Here is a 17,224-nt window from a genome sequence, read left to right as displayed (position 1 = left end):
GCGTCAAATTTTTTTTTCTCTCTTCTTTTTGTTATCATCATTGTTAGTTGGGATATGTTCTGTCGTAAACAAATTGAACAAAGGCTTGTAAAATTATGTGCAAAAAATTGTCCGCTGAAAATGTTTTTCTTAATATTTATATTTGAAGATATTTTTATTTATTTTTTAATCAAGATATGTATAAGCAAACAGCGCGCTAATATTTTATTACAATATTCATTTTAATATATATTTTGAATGTTATTTTATAAAATTTTTAATTCATTTTTAATATGACTTAAGCTGCAATAAATTGTACGTATTAACAATTTCATAAGTTAAATTTACAAGAGCTAAATTTTAAAGCTATATTTTTAAATTTACCTTTATTGGAAGATTATTATTATTGTCATAAAGTTTATAAAATTGATTAATGATTTGTGGTTGTTTGAGTTTTAGTTTTCGACACATTTAGCTCGAACGTCTTGGAGATCACATGGTTTCGTAGTACATAATTAGTTTGTTTTTTCTTTTCCAATTTTTTGAAAGCCAACAACCCTGCAATACATCTAATTAAACTTCTTATTATGAATATCTTTTGAAGGATTGCTAGTCTTTTTATTAGAACGCTTTTGTTCCAAGAATAATAATGACGGATTCTTGTCCATTAAAGAAATTGTGTTCGGATATATAGCAAATAGTGACAATTGTATCGAACTCAATATTAAAAGCAAAGCATTTTGATACTGCAAAAAAAGTAATTCGATTGAATTAGAAGTGACCTCGTAAATATAATAAATGATAAAATTACTACACGTACCGTTAGCATGGAATTTTTTATGGAAATGGCGTAAATAACCCAAGCCGCGGATACCACGGCACCGGCTAATGTCATCGGCAACGACAAGCCATCAGTTGTCTTCCTATTTATGATTGCATCCAATTCAAGCAGAGGCATACCGACCAAATATATTAGCAAGCCAGTTATTAGCATACCAAAACGGAATTCAATTTTATAAGGATCTTCAAAGTTTGCATAAGCTAAACAGGTTATAGTAAATACAGCGGCCACACCAATTTTTGTCCAAATTTTCATTTTAAAAGTTCCCGACGCATACCAAAAGTGTGTCAGAGTAAAGATAACATTAATACAAAACCCGAACATATTCACCTTCACCATTGCCTCATCGCCCATCAATGTACCCAGCTTGCAACTTAATACTGTTCTGCAAAAGACGAAAAATTGTAGATTTTACCATGTCGTTACTACTACCCGAAGTTTCAATCACTTATTTTACTGTTTGTTTTGACGCGTCAGTCTAACAGCTCTAAAATCAAAGCATTTTCAAAAGGAAATGCTTAAAAACTAAGCTAAGCTAAAAATATATTAACCTGTTGCCTCCTCTAGCATTTTTTTTCTAAAAAAGAACTCGACGGAAATGAAATTTCGACAGTCTTTAATATTGCGTGGGCGTGCTTGATTTTTCCCAATTTTTGTATAAAGATTGCAAACTTTGAAATTGAAGAGTAGTGAGTAAAGCTTTTACTTTGTTTTTGAACACTCGAGTGGACTCCTCAACTGATTTAGTCTGTCTTCACTACTATCGTGTGTACAAATTTTTAATATTTTTGCAAAATTTGAAGACGCGGCTAAGAGGAATTAAGTCGATTCAAAGTTTAGTTTTGATCTAGAATATGCATTGTTTATGAGGTCCCCAGCTCTTGTTCTTTCTTCTGTATGTTGCGAACGTTGTCGCAGAAGAGAATATAATCCCATGCTACGGTGATGGGTACTCAATTAAATAAACATACAGACGCATGTGAAGCCAAAATATTATATCAAGCCCAACGTCAAATATGCGCTGCAAACACATTCGATCTCGCCCTCCCTGTCGCTCTCATGTTGAAATACCTGTACCAAACAATCACAGCAACCAGAATGTAGGAAATCAAGACGTATTAATGATGGACGCCAGGTAAAAGCCAAAGTAGTGGATTTTTTGGACATTTGTTTGAAATCGAAGCAAAAGTTATCAAATAATAATGTTTGTTCTCATTTGTTAAGCATATATTTAAATTTAAGAAAGATATGTTTTTTGAAAAATATTTACATATGGCAACACTCTTCTGGCCATGCAATGGAACTGGCACTAATTTAAATCTAAACGAAAGAAAAGATAATTCACTTAATCCACGTATCTCTAATTAGAGGAGTACGAAGCATATATTAAAACTATTGACGAGTATTTGAAAGAAAAATTCAGTGTCCGATTCAATTACCTTTAGTTTATAAATGGGAAACTTAACGTTTCGCAAATGTCCTACTTTATTCGCTATAGTGTTATTTTAAGGATGCTATAATGATATATCCCGCCCCGTTTTGAAAAATCGTGTTCCGAGGAGAACGCGTCTAGACTTTTAAAATGCTGTATAGATATTTTTTTTACTATAACAGATTTTTTATTAATGTTTTCTTAGTCTGCAATCCGGGGACTATAGAACTGAACTTCCACAAATAAATATTTTTTCCCCATTCTCTTCCTTTGAAGATTTATTATTAGAAAGGTCAGCTTTCTCGCATTTGGCGAGGACCGAATCTCAGGTTTCAGTTCTAAAGCCGAATTCATAATTAAGATCGACAATTTCATTATACACTTTTAATTTCTTATCAAAGACGCTGAGTGCGTTCGATTCGCTCTCAGCCACCGTTATCTCTATGAATATAAACACATTTAAAAGACGTTTGTCAAAAAAAAAAAAGAAGTTGTACAGGGCGGTTTTTCCTCTTAAACATACGAGGGAGAACAAAAATGACGTAGGTATAACTATACGGAATTAACAACGATAAAGTACTTTATGCTATAACATGTAAAACGTCCTGATTCGTGTTCATATATTGAAATGGACATCTGGAGCTTTTTTAATCTTGCATAAAAATTTGTCAATTTTTTCTCTAAAGACATTTTCAAAAAGTGTGCAGCAAATTGGAATCTTTACAAACAAAACATTTTCCAAGAAGAATTTTTAATTTTTTAAAGAAGAGAATATACGTTCAATACATTTTGTTATTTTAAATCGTTACATGTTAGCCCACATTTTGTGCCTACTCGTGCTGCTATTACAAGAGCTTCATTCTAACAATTGGAAATTTTCATTATTAAAATAATTTATAAATATGAATAAGTATATCATTGAATGAAATGTATTAGGTGAGGTGATGTAGCGCTTGTCCGATTATAATGCTTTCTTTCATTTTATTTGCAATTGTTTGATATAATTTACTTACAAAACTACACCGCCTAGGAATGGATCCGGCGGAAAACCGTCGCTGCATCCCACTTTGCGTATTTCATTCAAAAGAAAAGCGCCAGACATATAGTGCAAGCATGTTACCGTACAAACACATTTGGCAATGACACTGCTATAAGGTGCTAATAAATCCCCTAATATGTCCATTGTCAATTTAACAACCGTAATCGTATCGTAAGGCCACTCAGAGAAATCAATTTACAGAATATTTAAAGAGAAAACTGAATTTTTTCTCTCTCTTAAGGCAAACTTTTATTTCTTTTTTCTTTTTATGAACTATTTTACATCTACGGATTTTTTAAATAATCAAAAATTTACACGTTTTTCAGTTTTTTTTTTTTTCGTTTTAATAGAAGTAATTTTTACAAAATTTTCAGAGAGCTATGCTCCAACAGAAAAAAAGAAAATGAAATGAAAAATTTATCAATTGTCATTACGTGCCAATTCTATTAAAGTTATTGTTTTTGTTGTAATGAGAAGAACGTGTTAAAGCGTAAATGATGCATAGTACTTAGCGCAACCTTCGAGCGACGTTTAATTTAATCCCTCTCCAAATAAGAAAAGCAATTCGCAGTTTGTATTATTTTAATAATTGGCATTATCTGTGCTCGCTTAATAAATATGTGCTGGTATTGGTAGTATTATATTTATCTCTTTATAAAATTGCGTTAAATATCCGTACGTCAGGAAACTTCATTTCTAAATTTGGCAACATAAGTCGCTAGTATTGTTTTTTTTTTTGAACAGTCTGTCTGCTAATTTTATACATATAACATTTGGACTTTGGACTTTACTTAACAATTCTAAATGAAAAGATTTTAAACGTTAACGTCGCCAGTGAGCAGATTTGAGAAGCTAAACGACCATAAAGAAGCAGTTTCGGCTTATTAATAACGTAAGCAAAACATGTACTTAATGGTCTTTTTAATAAAATTAAAAATAGAATCGGTATCATTCAGTTTGTTAATTTAAAAAATTTTATTTAATTTATTCTAAATCTCTTCTTTTATGATTGTTTTCCTTTTCTCGGAAACAAAAGGTACCGAGTTTGGCTTAGAGTGTTTACGAACATTGGCTTCCTTTCGTAATTCTTTATCTTTTGTCGTGCGCATTTTCTTCTGACTATTGAGCACATGTCGAGGCACTTGACGATGGCGCGCAATACGTTTGATTTGAGGATGTGCCGCATATTTCTCCTTAAGCGCTTCTTGATAATTGAAATTCATGCGTTCACGTGGCTGAGTGATACCTAATTTCTCAGAGGCTTTAGCTTTCCATATACGTATATTCATTTCATCGGAACCCGAATATATGTAACGATTATCTTGAGACCAAGCTACGCACACAACGTGCTGCATACGTTTAGTGTGGTAAACATCACGCGAGTGAGAATAATGCGTATTATAAATGCGTACCGTTTTGTCATAACTAGCGGAGACAAATTCTTTTCCGGTAGGGGAATAATCAACATCAGTAACAGCGGCGACATGATCAAAGTGAATTTTTAAAGGATTGCGTAGTCGACGTGTATCAAATGTATAAAGGCTATAGAAGGCGCATAAGTGTTTTGTTTTTAATAAAATTATAATTAATATCACTAATGGCAACACTTACTTGCAATCTTCATTTGCCACCGTAAAATTGAATGCTTCCATTGGATTCCAGCATAATTTGTTGCTTTTCATAGACAAAATAATTTTACGTAAAGGAACTGATTCTCTTTGATCGTATAAAATTATACTGCGATCACTAGCGCAACAAGACAAGATTGAAGTTTCAACCGGATTAAAAGCCACGGCATGAAGAGTATCGACGCCCCATTTTAATACTTTCACGGGATCGTTACGATTTTCATCCCATATAGAGCAAACTTCGCCGCAAGTAGCGAAAACTGCTTGCTTACGATTGTGTGAAATGCTAGTAATAATAGTCCGGCTTAATATTGTATTAATGGGCTGTTCATCTTCATTTATATCGGGTGCATTTGAACTCCACACTTTAATTAGTTTGTCATCGCCGACAGTAAACAATCTTTCGCCATTCGTGGAATAACAGATGCCCCTTATGAAACCTTCGTGCGCTACAAAACAGCGTAAACTCTCGCGATTAGCTAAGTCCCAGATGCGGATTTCACCATCATAGGAACCACTTGTAAGAGTCGAGAGCCTTTTTGGGTGCTTGCCAAAGCAAGAAACACCGTCACGATGACCACTTAAGTTGCTTACAAAAGGCTTTGCGAAAACACGTTCGAGTTTTGTCGCATTTAAAGCTCTTACATATTCCCGGGCAGCCTCCATAGGATGTAAAGCGGGATCATAATTACGTGGTACTTAATAAGAGCAATTGTTAAAAAAATGAAGAAACAATTGAAAATCAAACTTTTGAAAGTTTATTAATCTTACTCCGATGATGTTCTTTATTCGTTTCTCTAACGTAATCATCCGGATTACGGCTTATCATTTGCACCTTCATTTTGTGTTTAACCTCCTACGGAGCCAATTCAATTCCCTGCCGTGTTGCTTTTTACACAGAACTTAATTTTTAATAATAAGTACTCGTGTTGATTTCATAGAACCGCGAAATGTCAATTTACTTTTGTACGAAAGACAAATAAAAAAATAAGCGATGATAACAATCAGCTTTACCAACACATAAACGAATGAGACACTGAATTCTGAAACATTGAGATATGAAACACATGAGAAATAATTTTTGAGAACTTGTAAATTTACTAAACAAGCTGAAACATGTACCAACATTTCATATCAATATTTTTCCCATTGAGACGATTGATTTGGCAATATATAGTTTGCGTTATGAACGGTATTTAAATTAGCGGTCGAAAGTATTTTTTTTTTCAAAAACGTTGAGGTAAGGTTGCCATTAACAAGTTAAGCATTACAATATATTTCCCCAAATATTGATCAAATAGCATTGGGGAGCCACGTTTCATAATATAAAAATACATTTATTATGGATTGTTGTTGTCCGTCTATCTAAAATCTAAAAGGAGATCCACTTAACAATTCTGAATATACCGTCTAGAATCGAAAAACTTCATTTTAAAGTTAAAACGCTCCTCATCAGATACGAATTAGGGTTTTAAGTGCACACATTGGGCTTTTTTGAAAAAAAACTTTCCCTTCCATTTCGTTCCTTTCAGGTTGAGAATACGTTGCTAACGTTGCCATAAAAAATGTGCAGCAAAGTAAATTTTATTCTCAAAAATAAAATTTTATCCTCAGGTAAATCCAAAAAAAAAACTTACGTTTAGACAGTGGAAGGGGGTTTCATATTACGTTAAAACGTTTAATTTGCATTTTGCAATGATTTTTAACAGATTTCGTGAGTTACAAAGCTCTTTTAATAGATTTCGTGAGTTACAAAGCTCCTTTAACAGATTTCGTGAGTTACAAAGCTCTTTTAATAATTTGAAATTGTGGTTGAGTGCCCAACTAACAACTTAAATGGTAACGCCATTCAACTGTGTTATCTAACGGACCAAATTATCTAACGGACCAAATTATCTAACAAACCAAATGTAACGTGCGCAACGTGAGTATTTCACCAAACAACCCTCATGGCGTAGATGAAAGTAAAGTATGACAAAACACATCAACAGTCTCATGAAGCGTAAGCGCTCATATGCCGCAAAGCACATTGACAATGTTTTGATAGTACCATATGTACTATAAAAGTTAAGTGGGCCAGAAGAAGTGATGCAAAAGTGAAATTGGTAATTTATTATTTTTTCGATAGTAAAGATTTTAAACATTGATGATAATAAACAATAATATTAACAGTTACATATATACAAAAATATGATAACTAACACCGAAGTAGCAACAATTTTGAAGAATATAAACAAATAAACATGTGCGTAAAATGCAACGACGAGTTACGCACGGTACCAATATTACAAGAAGACGGTGCCAGATTAGCAACATCAAAATACATGCGCGGTACTACTTTTGCAGCACGATACTACCTTAACAACAATCAAGTACGGTGCGGTATTTTGTTATATAAAAATGAATGTTCTAGTAAACATTGTATTTAACGAAATCAGGGATGTTAAATATAATCAAATATATATTTGATTAAGATGGATTTCCTAACAAAGTTGCATTTTTATCTTACGATATACGATATTACAATGAAATGTCAGTTAAAAGCAATTCGCAAAGAATGAAAGAAAAGCGCAAAAAATCCTGCATGAAGGAATATCTACCCATATATTTTTCATTTTTCATTTCGCGTCTCAACAAATTTTTGCAGCTCAAAAATTTTACTAACAATCTTATTAGAATCTGAAACTAATGGGTTTGCTGATTGTTAGTACAAGTTTATTATAGTTGATTTACCGTTAAGTTGAAATCTCTAAAGTGTTTGAGAAACGGCTTTAAAAATTGCTAGGTCGTATAGTCCTTGGGCGGCATCTAGGGGGGGTGAGACACCTTCGCCGGGCTCTGTCGTGGCCATTGCCACTGCGAAAACTTCATCAGGAAAAATGAATAATTTGGTAATGTATAAATACACATATGTATACGTTTTCGCGATTTGTAAATATATGTGCATGTTTTATACATACATACATATGTAAATGTATATTTTTTTATAAATTTGGTGTTTTATTCTCTATAAAGGACCACGTAAAGAATTTCTATCCAGAAAATTATAAATTAGATTTGTCGGAAACAATGAAGGCTGCATTGTCTAAAGGAGGTTCTAATTCAGCTTCTGCTGGAGTTCCAGGGTCCGGTGTTAATATGCTAGCTCCTTCAGGATCCAGCGGAGGTCACAGCTCTGAGATGAATACTGGTAACAGTGGTTTGTCCGGAGCCGGCTACGTAACTGAAAAATTATATATGCTATTGCAATTATATTTGCAAAACAAAGGCTGGAATCCAAGCGCTGAATTACTGCAATGTTTCTCTGATTTGAAAGATAATGCTATGTTGCCTAGTGCAGCATACTTACAGTAAGTCGCTAAATATAATACCAATCCGAAAAATTTGATTTTCTTTAATATTCTAGTTTTTACTTATTTGCTTTTATACTCTAATAACTCACAATTGGTTTTCTCTAGAGTATTAGCCAGCCGTTTAACCCTCGATGCACAAGGTCGTCTTATTTTAAGAGAAAACGGAAAGATTGTTCTTCCCTACGAACACTTTGCTAATGCAGTCATGCTCAAGCACATGTCTGGTCCTCATGGCCTCCACCTGAGCGTCGACGCAACAGTAAGAGCCGTTATGGAATCCTATACCATAGGTCGGGAAAATTTCGGCATGGAAAAAGAGTTTATAATTGAAGTGGTTCAATCGTGCCCCAATGCGCCGTGCCGTTATTATAAAAACCATATTGGCATTTCTCCGTTACCATTTATCGACCAACAATTTCCCGGAGTTAATCCTTCTGAATTTCTTCAGCACTTGCCTCACCTACCACCACCGCCGCCGCCTACCCATAGTTCTCATATAGGAAGTGGTCAAACTGTGAGTGGCGCTGGAAGCGGTCCTAATTCAGCAGGTAGTAGTAGCTCAACTACTAGCAGTTCAGCGGGAGGTAGTGGCGAGGTAGACTTGTCTGCGAAATCTCACAATTCGCATGCCAAAGTGCCCACTCAACTTCAGCATTTGACTAAACAACAACAAAATAATATACAATCACAACTGTCTCAAATAAGCGCTGCAGCCGCTGCGGCAGCAGCCGCGGCAGCTGCTAAACAGCAACATCAACAACAGCATCATCAGCAACAGCAGCAGGCTGCCGTGGCGGCTGCGGCTGCTGCTGCTGCCGCAGCACAACAGCAACAACAACAGCATCTCACTGCTGCACTAATACAGCAACAAAATCGTGCTTTAGCTCAACAAAGCTTAGAGAAATTTAGTAGCTTGTCTGCTTTGGAAAAGCAAAGGGTTCTCTCACAACTTGATCCTAAGCATTTTGATCCAACAACTATGGCTGTAGCAGCTGCTGCCGCTAACTTGCAAATGCAAGGTTTGATGCAGTCCCAAGCGGCTGCTGTAGCTGCTGCTGCGGTTGCAGCTGGCCAAAATTCAGCGGCGCAACCTTCGCCAGGTACTTCGTTAGGTCTACCAACGTCCAACAATAATAACACCCTAAATCCTGGTAACAATCATCATGCTGCTCATCACCAGTTGCCACCGCCAACGCAATCTCCAACTATACACTCTTCACGTCATGACATTTCATCTTCTACTTCCGTGCACTCGGTAGAACAAATGGTTCAGAAAAGTGTAGAAACCTTACGGTATGTAGAAAGTGAACCTCCGATATACTCCACTACTTGCAACGAGTATAATTTCAGTTCAAATTTGGAATCTTTGGAATCCAATAAGGATTTACTTGCATTACATAATGGCGCCTGGACTTCTAGTGGTCACGATTCGAATAGTAATAATTTGCCAGTAGGACAAGACAAGATTATACGTATATTTTCTGAGCTAATGCGGAATATGTCTCGCATTAAAACTTACATAAGACCGTCAATGTGCAAGCCATACGGAAAACAAAGTGAATCCTTGCAGAAAAGTAAGTTTTATATTTTTATTAATATGATGGGCTTAGCGTATGCTTATTGGTTTTACATTTTTATTATATAACCTTTGCTTTTATAAAAGCTCTTGTGGATACCATACAAATTATACAAACTTTGCGCAGCTGTTTGCCAGCTCCTCACATTCCCGTCACTTCGTGGAAGAGTGAAAGTGAAGGCAGTTCGTCAAATATTGGCGGTGGTGTTGTTATCGGCGGAACCAGTGTATCTTCAGTTGTTTGTAATTCCATGCTACCAGGTAATGCCAACACTTTAATTGGTTCTTTACCTTCCAATCGTATTGAAAATTTAAGTAATTAAGTTACCAGATCAGGCATTTGAAAATCAAGGAAATATAAGGAAATCAGACATGCTTGCATACGTATGTGAATGCGCGTGCGTATGTATGGCAAAAGGGGAAAAGAACCCTTCCTAATATTATATCAAGCAATAATAATTATAAATTAAAGGTCATTTGTACAGCTTAGTATTACGTTTAAGTGGAAAGTATTTGTACGTTTAAATGTATAATATTCATACCCATCACGCAAAGATAAGGAATTACTAGTTGGCCGCTTCCGTACTTTTTTTTTTTTTGTATGTCCGTTAAGAGGACTTTTCGCTGTTGGAAATTGTACAGAAACGTCGAGTCTTCTTAAATATTTGCTTAATTTAATTTTCCGAAAATTTGATCTGTTCACGAACTGACTCTTATAATGGCCAAAAGACTGAAATTACCTTGAAGAAAATTTTTCATCTAAAAGTTTTATATATATGCGGACGTAAACGTATTTCAATAATTAAATATTAATTTTAAAACGCAAGTTCGTATTAACTCAAAAATTAAATTTTCGACTTTAAGTGATGAGTATTTAAGATTCGTTCTAAAGCGAATATAACTTTTTTACTTATTTAATTCTATCTTGTGCACAACAACAACTTTTGCAAGCGAATGCAAAAGAAAAAAATATTGCGAATAATTATTTCGCTTGTTCTCTCAAACGCTTAGAAAATAATAGAATTAATCATAATCAAGAGAAAGGTAAGAAAGGAATAGTAGCAATGAAATATTTAAATATATAGGTAACCACAACATATCGTTACCAATGTAACAAAATCACAAGGATACAAGGGTTTGTCAACTATATGTAGCGCATGGCAATATGCATCGGAGATTCGTTAAATTATAATTACACTTGACCATTCTAAATAGTGAAATAAATTTATCCCTATTTGTTCTTTGACGAACTTATGAATACAAACTTGGAAGTAGAATAACCAGTTAGAAGGTTTTTGTGTCCAAGCCTCCTGTCAGGATAATTTTACAAATTTTTCAAATCGGTTTACAGTCAGAAATATATCGTTTGTAGTGAGAAATATATCGGATCCAAAGCAATTGCGGTCAATAGTGTTCGATGTTGGACCAAAACATATCAGTGTACTAAATTTCTATAAAGCATCTCGAAAATTGTGATCCGTTGGGTGTACTTAAACATAAGAGTACATGGACATATATCAGCAGTTAGATTGGTGGATAGACAAGTTCCTGAATCGATTGGTATAATAAAAGTTTGATGGAGTCTATCTCAAGTCTTTCTGAATGCTGTAAACATCCGCAAAAATTTAATATACCTCTGTACCACAATTGGTGTAGGGTATAAAACAATAAGTACATTTCTTAGTGTATCTTTTTTTACTTCATTAATCACGTTTTCCTATGTCATGTTTATACACAAGGCTCACGAATGGTATTCTAACAATGTCAGCCTATATGTTATGTTGGAGTTGTACGATTGTGTTAACATTGCTGTTGCAATTTTTAAGCGAAAGCTACTCGGGGATAGTAATCAATACATATTCCTTGAGCTTTGTGAGTACTTTTGCCGAAAATCCAAGGAAAACAACTAATAGTAGCAGTATCGGTAGAAGTACTAGTAGTAGTAGTGGTGGTAGTAGTAGTAGTAGTAGTAGTAGTATTCAAACTATTCGGTTTAAGCTAATGCGTTTTCTCTTTTAGCCTTTGAACGAAAAGAAACGTTTATTATAATATAGCGTATTATCTGTAGCAAAAGAGTTAAGCTTGCAACTGCCAAACCAATGCGTGCTCCATCTTCTAAATTTTTGGCTTTACTCTCTTTTACACTCTTGCACCATTTTTCGTTAATATTGCAGTGAAATACAATCATCGGTATTTGTATGTATGGACAGCTGGCAATGGTTATAAAAAGTATTAATTGCATACACGTGCAAAGATCGGAACATTAAGAGTTTGTGGATTTATTTTCTTTTATACTCGTAACCGCCGAATAGGGGAAAGTATACGATTGTGTTTTCATTTCGTTCGTTATATACGCCCATAAACGTTCGCTCGTGTCAAAATGTTTTCATTTTAAAAGTCATATAGTGAATGGAAGAGAGTTTATGCTCTTTATGGATTACGGTACCGTATCCACCTATCCGAAATATTAGCCTTATTCTTTTTTGTACCTCCAAACTTTAGAACCTCCACAATATATATATATATATATATTCTTGATCAGCATCAAATTCGGTATAATGTCTGTTGTAAAAATTCCTCTGACCGCGAGAGTGAAGGTATCGACCTCAAATTTGGCAGGACCATTGGAAGTTCTTCAAAGTATGTCAAATCGGTCGAAGAACATGCCTTCGGCAGAACGTACGCTGAGAATACGAAAAGAGTATATATATATATATATATATAATATCTGTACAGAAAAAGAGAAAAATTGACCACGCCTATCTAATATTATTAGGTCCAGTCACGGAAACAAACGAGTTTTTGTTTTCACTACATAAATGAGCAGGATTCAATTAGTCTCCTGTCAACAGTTTCATGTGGTGCATGTTACATTACAATGTTACAACTGTTTTTCTTAATCTCTGAAATGGAAAGCCAAGAAGCGTATATTCGGCATGTAATGCTTTGAGCATTTCATGAAGGCAATAGCCGCAGTAATAGCAAGAGGTATAAGGCAAGTAAATGCCTGATAATAAAACGCAAGTTATTTACGTCTCGACCTAGTATAATTTATGAAAATTTATTGTTTTTTTTTCAAGACCTTTATAGCGCGCAGAAGCATGCTTGAAGAACACCTTAAGTATATGCAAATTCTTAGCCAGTTTCAAATTCGGAATACACTTAAGCATGCCGGTCCGTTCGTCCACCTAACTGTGTAGTACCCGTAGTAGGCGTTCTCCCGTTTCCTAAACGAAGATATCGCCTACAAATTAGCAACATTTTTTTAATTTCAAAAAAAGTAAAGCGGCCTCAATCTATATTGGGCTGTGGCTGCGTGCTTTGGCCAACTTGCTCCATTCTCAATATGGACGTCCAATGTTTTCGCCAAATTTGATATAGATAGCTTCATTTTTGTGATCAGGATAGTGTTGATCATGACATTACATAGAAGGACGGCCGGATAGACATTATTAAATCTGTTAAGAATTTGTCTTTGAAGCTTGCTTGTTTCGATAAAATAGCAGATACACTCCTCCTTCCCCTCATTCTGTGCATAATGGGTATTATAAGGCGACTGCTCTTTACACTATCGGCAATAGCACTTAAGATCATTGTTTCTCGATAATTTGCTCGTGATTCATACTCTTAAGCTTGGATATGTATTTCTTAGTTTTGTTCGTATTTTTGCGATTTTTAAACGTAATCTGAGGTTAGCGTTACCAAAAAAAAAAAAAAAAAAATACAAGGAAAATTGTCTTTCAACTTTTCAAGATTGAGTTTAATGCGAAAATTGTCTATGGTTTGGTAACCTGCACAAACCACGTCCGCCCTTTAAAAAGTAAATGCAAATAATGCGATAAAAAACTAAAAAAAAAACAATAAATAAATGAAATTAAGACAACAAACACGGTTCGATTATACGCTGTAAGCATACGCTGCGATTTTTGTTTCGCTTTTGATTAAAAGCACAAGTTTTTTTATTCGAAAATGATGGACAAAAAAAAAAAAAAAAAAAATATTTTAAATAAAATTACGTACAGGCCTTAGACAAACGTTTGGCTTTTATTTTAAAAAAAAAAAAAGAAAAAAACAAAACAAAAAAAAAAAAAAATGAATGAATTAACTGTGATACTGTTTATCGATTCTAGTTCAGAAAAATCCCGTTTTTAATACTAATTAATAACAAAATCATTGTTCTGGGTAATTTTGCCTTTTTTATGAAAAAAAATTGTAAAAAAAATTTGTTTAAATATTCTGGAAAATGAAAAGAAAATGGCGTAAGTTAAATTCCTGCCCGACGAATATCAGCGGGGCGGGAGTCTTGTACGCATTGTAACTGATTTATAAATTTATAGACTATCTATCAATGATAATTTCAAATGTTCACCGCGACACCGAGAACCGATAAATGAAACGAATTTTCATGTTGTAAAACAACTTAACAGGGATGTACGTACGTACCTAAGTACATAATGATCGTATTTTTCCCCGGCAAAGGTTTAAATATTTCTATTTCAACAGTGTTAAAATAAATAATGGCAATAATAATGAAATTGTTCGAAAGACGATTCGCGAAGACGATTCGTGTGGTCTAAACCGATTCATAAACTTAAGAATGAGTTTTTCTTCTTTTTTTCTTTTGTTGAATTTTTAAATCCGGGCAGTTACATCCATCCATCATGCACAACCACTCGCTCCCACAACAATAATAATGAATATAATGATATATACATACTATGCTTATGCCTAGCTATGCTTATTTATTGTGAGAATATAAATATTCCATTCAATTTTAGAATGCGTTCCCTTTATAATTGTAAACAATATATAAAACAAAAAAACAAAAAAAAAAAAAAAAAACAAAAGGTAAATAAATAAACGTATATTTTAAAAAATATTCATATAAATAAATAAATAAATGAATGAATGAATAAATAAATAAATAAATATGAAAACCCACCAATATTAAGAACAATTGAAAAGCTCTGGATTTCAAAACTTTCTTAAGTTGTGATTTGGTTTGAGATTTGATGTCAACGAAAAGGTTGTAATATTATTTTTTTTTTTTTATTAATGACACTAACGCATATTCCACATGAATAATGTATGGAATCGCATAGGTTATCGATATGGTTACATATACATATATTATAAGAATTTAAAGAACAACAAAAAAAAAAAAAAATAAATAAATAAATAAATAAGAGATGCATGTTAACAATAATAAATATGCAGACATTACTAATAATCCCGCATTTATTGTAGTAGTAATAATTTTAAATTTTATGAAAATTGATCAGCATACAATGCATACTTGCAATTTTTTTTTTTTTTTTCCGTTCTGCATAATTCAATATCAACAATTAATATATTAAAATAATAGCAAAAAAAAAAAAAAAAAAATTCAAAAACAGAAAATGAAAAAGCAAAAATAGGAAGGAAATAGAAATGTCGTCACTATTACATAAATTACATTTTAAATTTGATTATCAATATTCAATAAAGAAATTACAAGAAATATGTTTGCGGTTTGTGTTCCCATCGTTGCTTACTTGTTACAGTTAATTTATTTATTTCATTTTTTTTTTTTTTTTTTCAATTGAGCGAATGGCGGGGGATTAATGTCAGAAGCATGCAGATATGTATTGACTGACACGGAACCGTGAAGTGAAGAAGTGAAGTGAATCTCTCACCAAGATAACTCATTACTTTTAGGGTCGTGTCTTTGCTATATTATAATTTACCGCGAAGCAAAAGAAAGAAAATTAATATAAGTGAAGACATTATAGCCGCGCCAGGCCGGGCCGACCCTTAATTACCCTACACGGCATTGACAATAATAATTATTCACTCGTCTCGCTAATAATATATCAATCGGCAATAATACACACACTACTCACGATAGCCCGCTTATTGGATAATGTCCGGAATTAGAAATGACGCTTTCTTCTCATACACAGAAAGTTTGCCTTTCATAATAATCCCTATATATCTTAGTGGTCAAAATTTCGCACCATTAAAAATTAAAACCTTTTCCTGCCGGGTCCTACTATTCTTCAGAATTTAATGCATGGGAAGTGGGTTCCAAGCAAAAGGCCAATGTGGTTCAAGTTCGTTCGAAATCATTTTATATCAAATGACTATCATGAGCAAATTTCCATCTTAAAATATTAACAACTAGGCCTTCTTGGCATGATCCGCCTATCTCAAATCCTTCTGGGTGCTACAAGCGTTTTCGAAGGTTACGAAATTTAAGATAGATAAGCTTTCATCCTAGTAAAAACAGATATCTTCCAAGTGAATCTAAGTGAAACTAGGGGATGGATACCTCATCCATTATAGAGCATAAGGTATTATTGTCAGGCGGCCTCGGTCTCTTCATAACCTCATTGTTATCTGTCAAGGAGAGTTTACGATACGACCCATTAAAGCGAAGATAATATGACATAAGAGTTTTCATCTTTCTATTGCTGATGAGGCTGAAATGATGGACAAAACAAATTACATTTGAAACAAACCAGTCGCATAGGAGCGTATCTCTCATGTGAGGTTCTTTTTAAATCTCTCACTGTAAGCTATTATTGCTTGATTCTTTGTAATATTTAATTTATTTATTTATTGTCTTTAACAGTTTGTAAATAAATTTACATATTTATGGAAGTATGAGACTGCTTGAAAACTCCACGGCGTTTGTGATTTGAACCCGCGATCCGCGATTGAGTTGCTAGTTAAATAAAGTTTTCTAATATCTTTTCAAGATACATCTGTCCGTCCGTCCGTCCGTCCGTTCTCTGTATACACTGATGGCAGTTCGTCAAAAATGCAACCGTATTGGTTAAGATCTGCGATCGATAAATTAGCCATTATTGGATTTTAATGTAAACCAAGCATATGATCAATAAAATTTTACAATACAATATATAAAGATGAGAGAATAGTATTTTTAAGATGATTTCTTAAGCGAAGTTGATTATTTACATCTACGAAGTGGTCAGGGTTATTTAGAATTCAAATGATTTCGTAGAATCGAAACAACCGATGGGAGCAGAGAGCTCTTGCGGCATCAGGAAATTTAGCAAGAAAAGTTTGTACGTTTTTTATGCCTACATTGGGTTTGAAATGATTGGTGTCAGCATAAACATACATATTGCTGCAAAGGTAATTAACAGAAAAGACATGACATCTATATTTTTGTATTGAGATTTACGTGATTTCAGTGAAGATCATATGAAACAAGCACGTTGCATGTTGTTATCAAAAAAGAAAGAATATCAACAAACGATTACAGCAATGCCTTAAAAAGAAAATGTAAGAATTGTTAACAGATGGACACCAAAATTTTACACTAAGCATTACATTAGCACGTTAGAAGCATTTCATATAGGGAAATTAGT

The 17,224-nt window shown here is 33.8% G+C and overlaps 3 protein-coding genes across 4 annotated transcripts; 1 reads left to right on the top strand and 2 right to left on the bottom strand.

Annotated features, from left to right (window-relative positions):
* Positions 1–25: 25 nt before the first annotated feature.
* On the bottom strand, positions 26–3,572 carry LOC119639011 (sugar transporter SWEET1). Its single transcript, XM_038036188.1, has 3 exons — positions 3,266–3,572; positions 800–1,205; positions 26–725 (listed from the first exon to the last, which is right to left on the bottom strand). The coding sequence occupies exons 1-3, from the start codon at positions 3,433–3,435 to the stop codon at positions 549–551; spliced, it is 753 nt and encodes a 250-aa protein (XP_037892116.1). The 5' UTR covers positions 3,436–3,572; the 3' UTR covers positions 26–548.
* Positions 3,573–4,264: 692 nt separating this feature from the next.
* Positions 4,265–5,760, bottom strand: LOC119637009 (DDB1- and CUL4-associated factor 13). Its single transcript, XM_038032786.1, has 3 exons — positions 5,691–5,760; positions 4,903–5,617; positions 4,265–4,833 (listed from the first exon to the last, which is right to left on the bottom strand). Exons 1-3 carry the CDS (start codon positions 5,758–5,760, stop codon positions 4,281–4,283), a joined length of 1,338 nt encoding a protein of 445 aa, XP_037888714.1. The 3' UTR covers positions 4,265–4,280.
* A 1,188-nt stretch (positions 5,761–6,948) lies between these two features.
* Positions 6,949–11,450, top strand: LOC119638424. Of its 2 annotated transcripts, none has more exons than XM_038035205.1 (5): positions 6,949–7,024; positions 7,935–8,269; positions 8,378–9,565; positions 9,623–9,846; positions 9,936–10,171. In XM_038035205.1, exons 2-5 carry the CDS (start codon positions 7,989–7,991, stop codon positions 10,169–10,171), a joined length of 1,929 nt encoding a protein of 642 aa, XP_037891133.1. In that variant the 5' UTR covers positions 6,949–7,024; positions 7,935–7,988. The 2 variants fall into 2 exon arrangements, with proteins under 2 accessions (XP_037891133.1, XP_037891128.1); XM_038035200.1 differs by lacking the exon at positions 6,949–7,024 and adding an exon at positions 7,499–7,810 and having other exon boundaries at positions 9,936–11,450.
* Positions 11,451–17,224: the final 5,774 nt, after the last annotated feature.

This window comes from Glossina fuscipes, unplaced genomic scaffold (genome assembly GCF_014805625.2).
Source record: "Glossina fuscipes isolate IAEA_lab_2018 unplaced genomic scaffold, Yale_Gfus_2 0, whole genome shotgun sequence".
Classification (NCBI taxonomy): Eukaryota; Metazoa; Arthropoda; class Insecta; order Diptera; family Glossinidae; genus Glossina; species Glossina fuscipes.
Note: the sequence above shows the minus strand (reverse complement) of the source record. Positions and strands in the feature narration are given on the sequence as shown.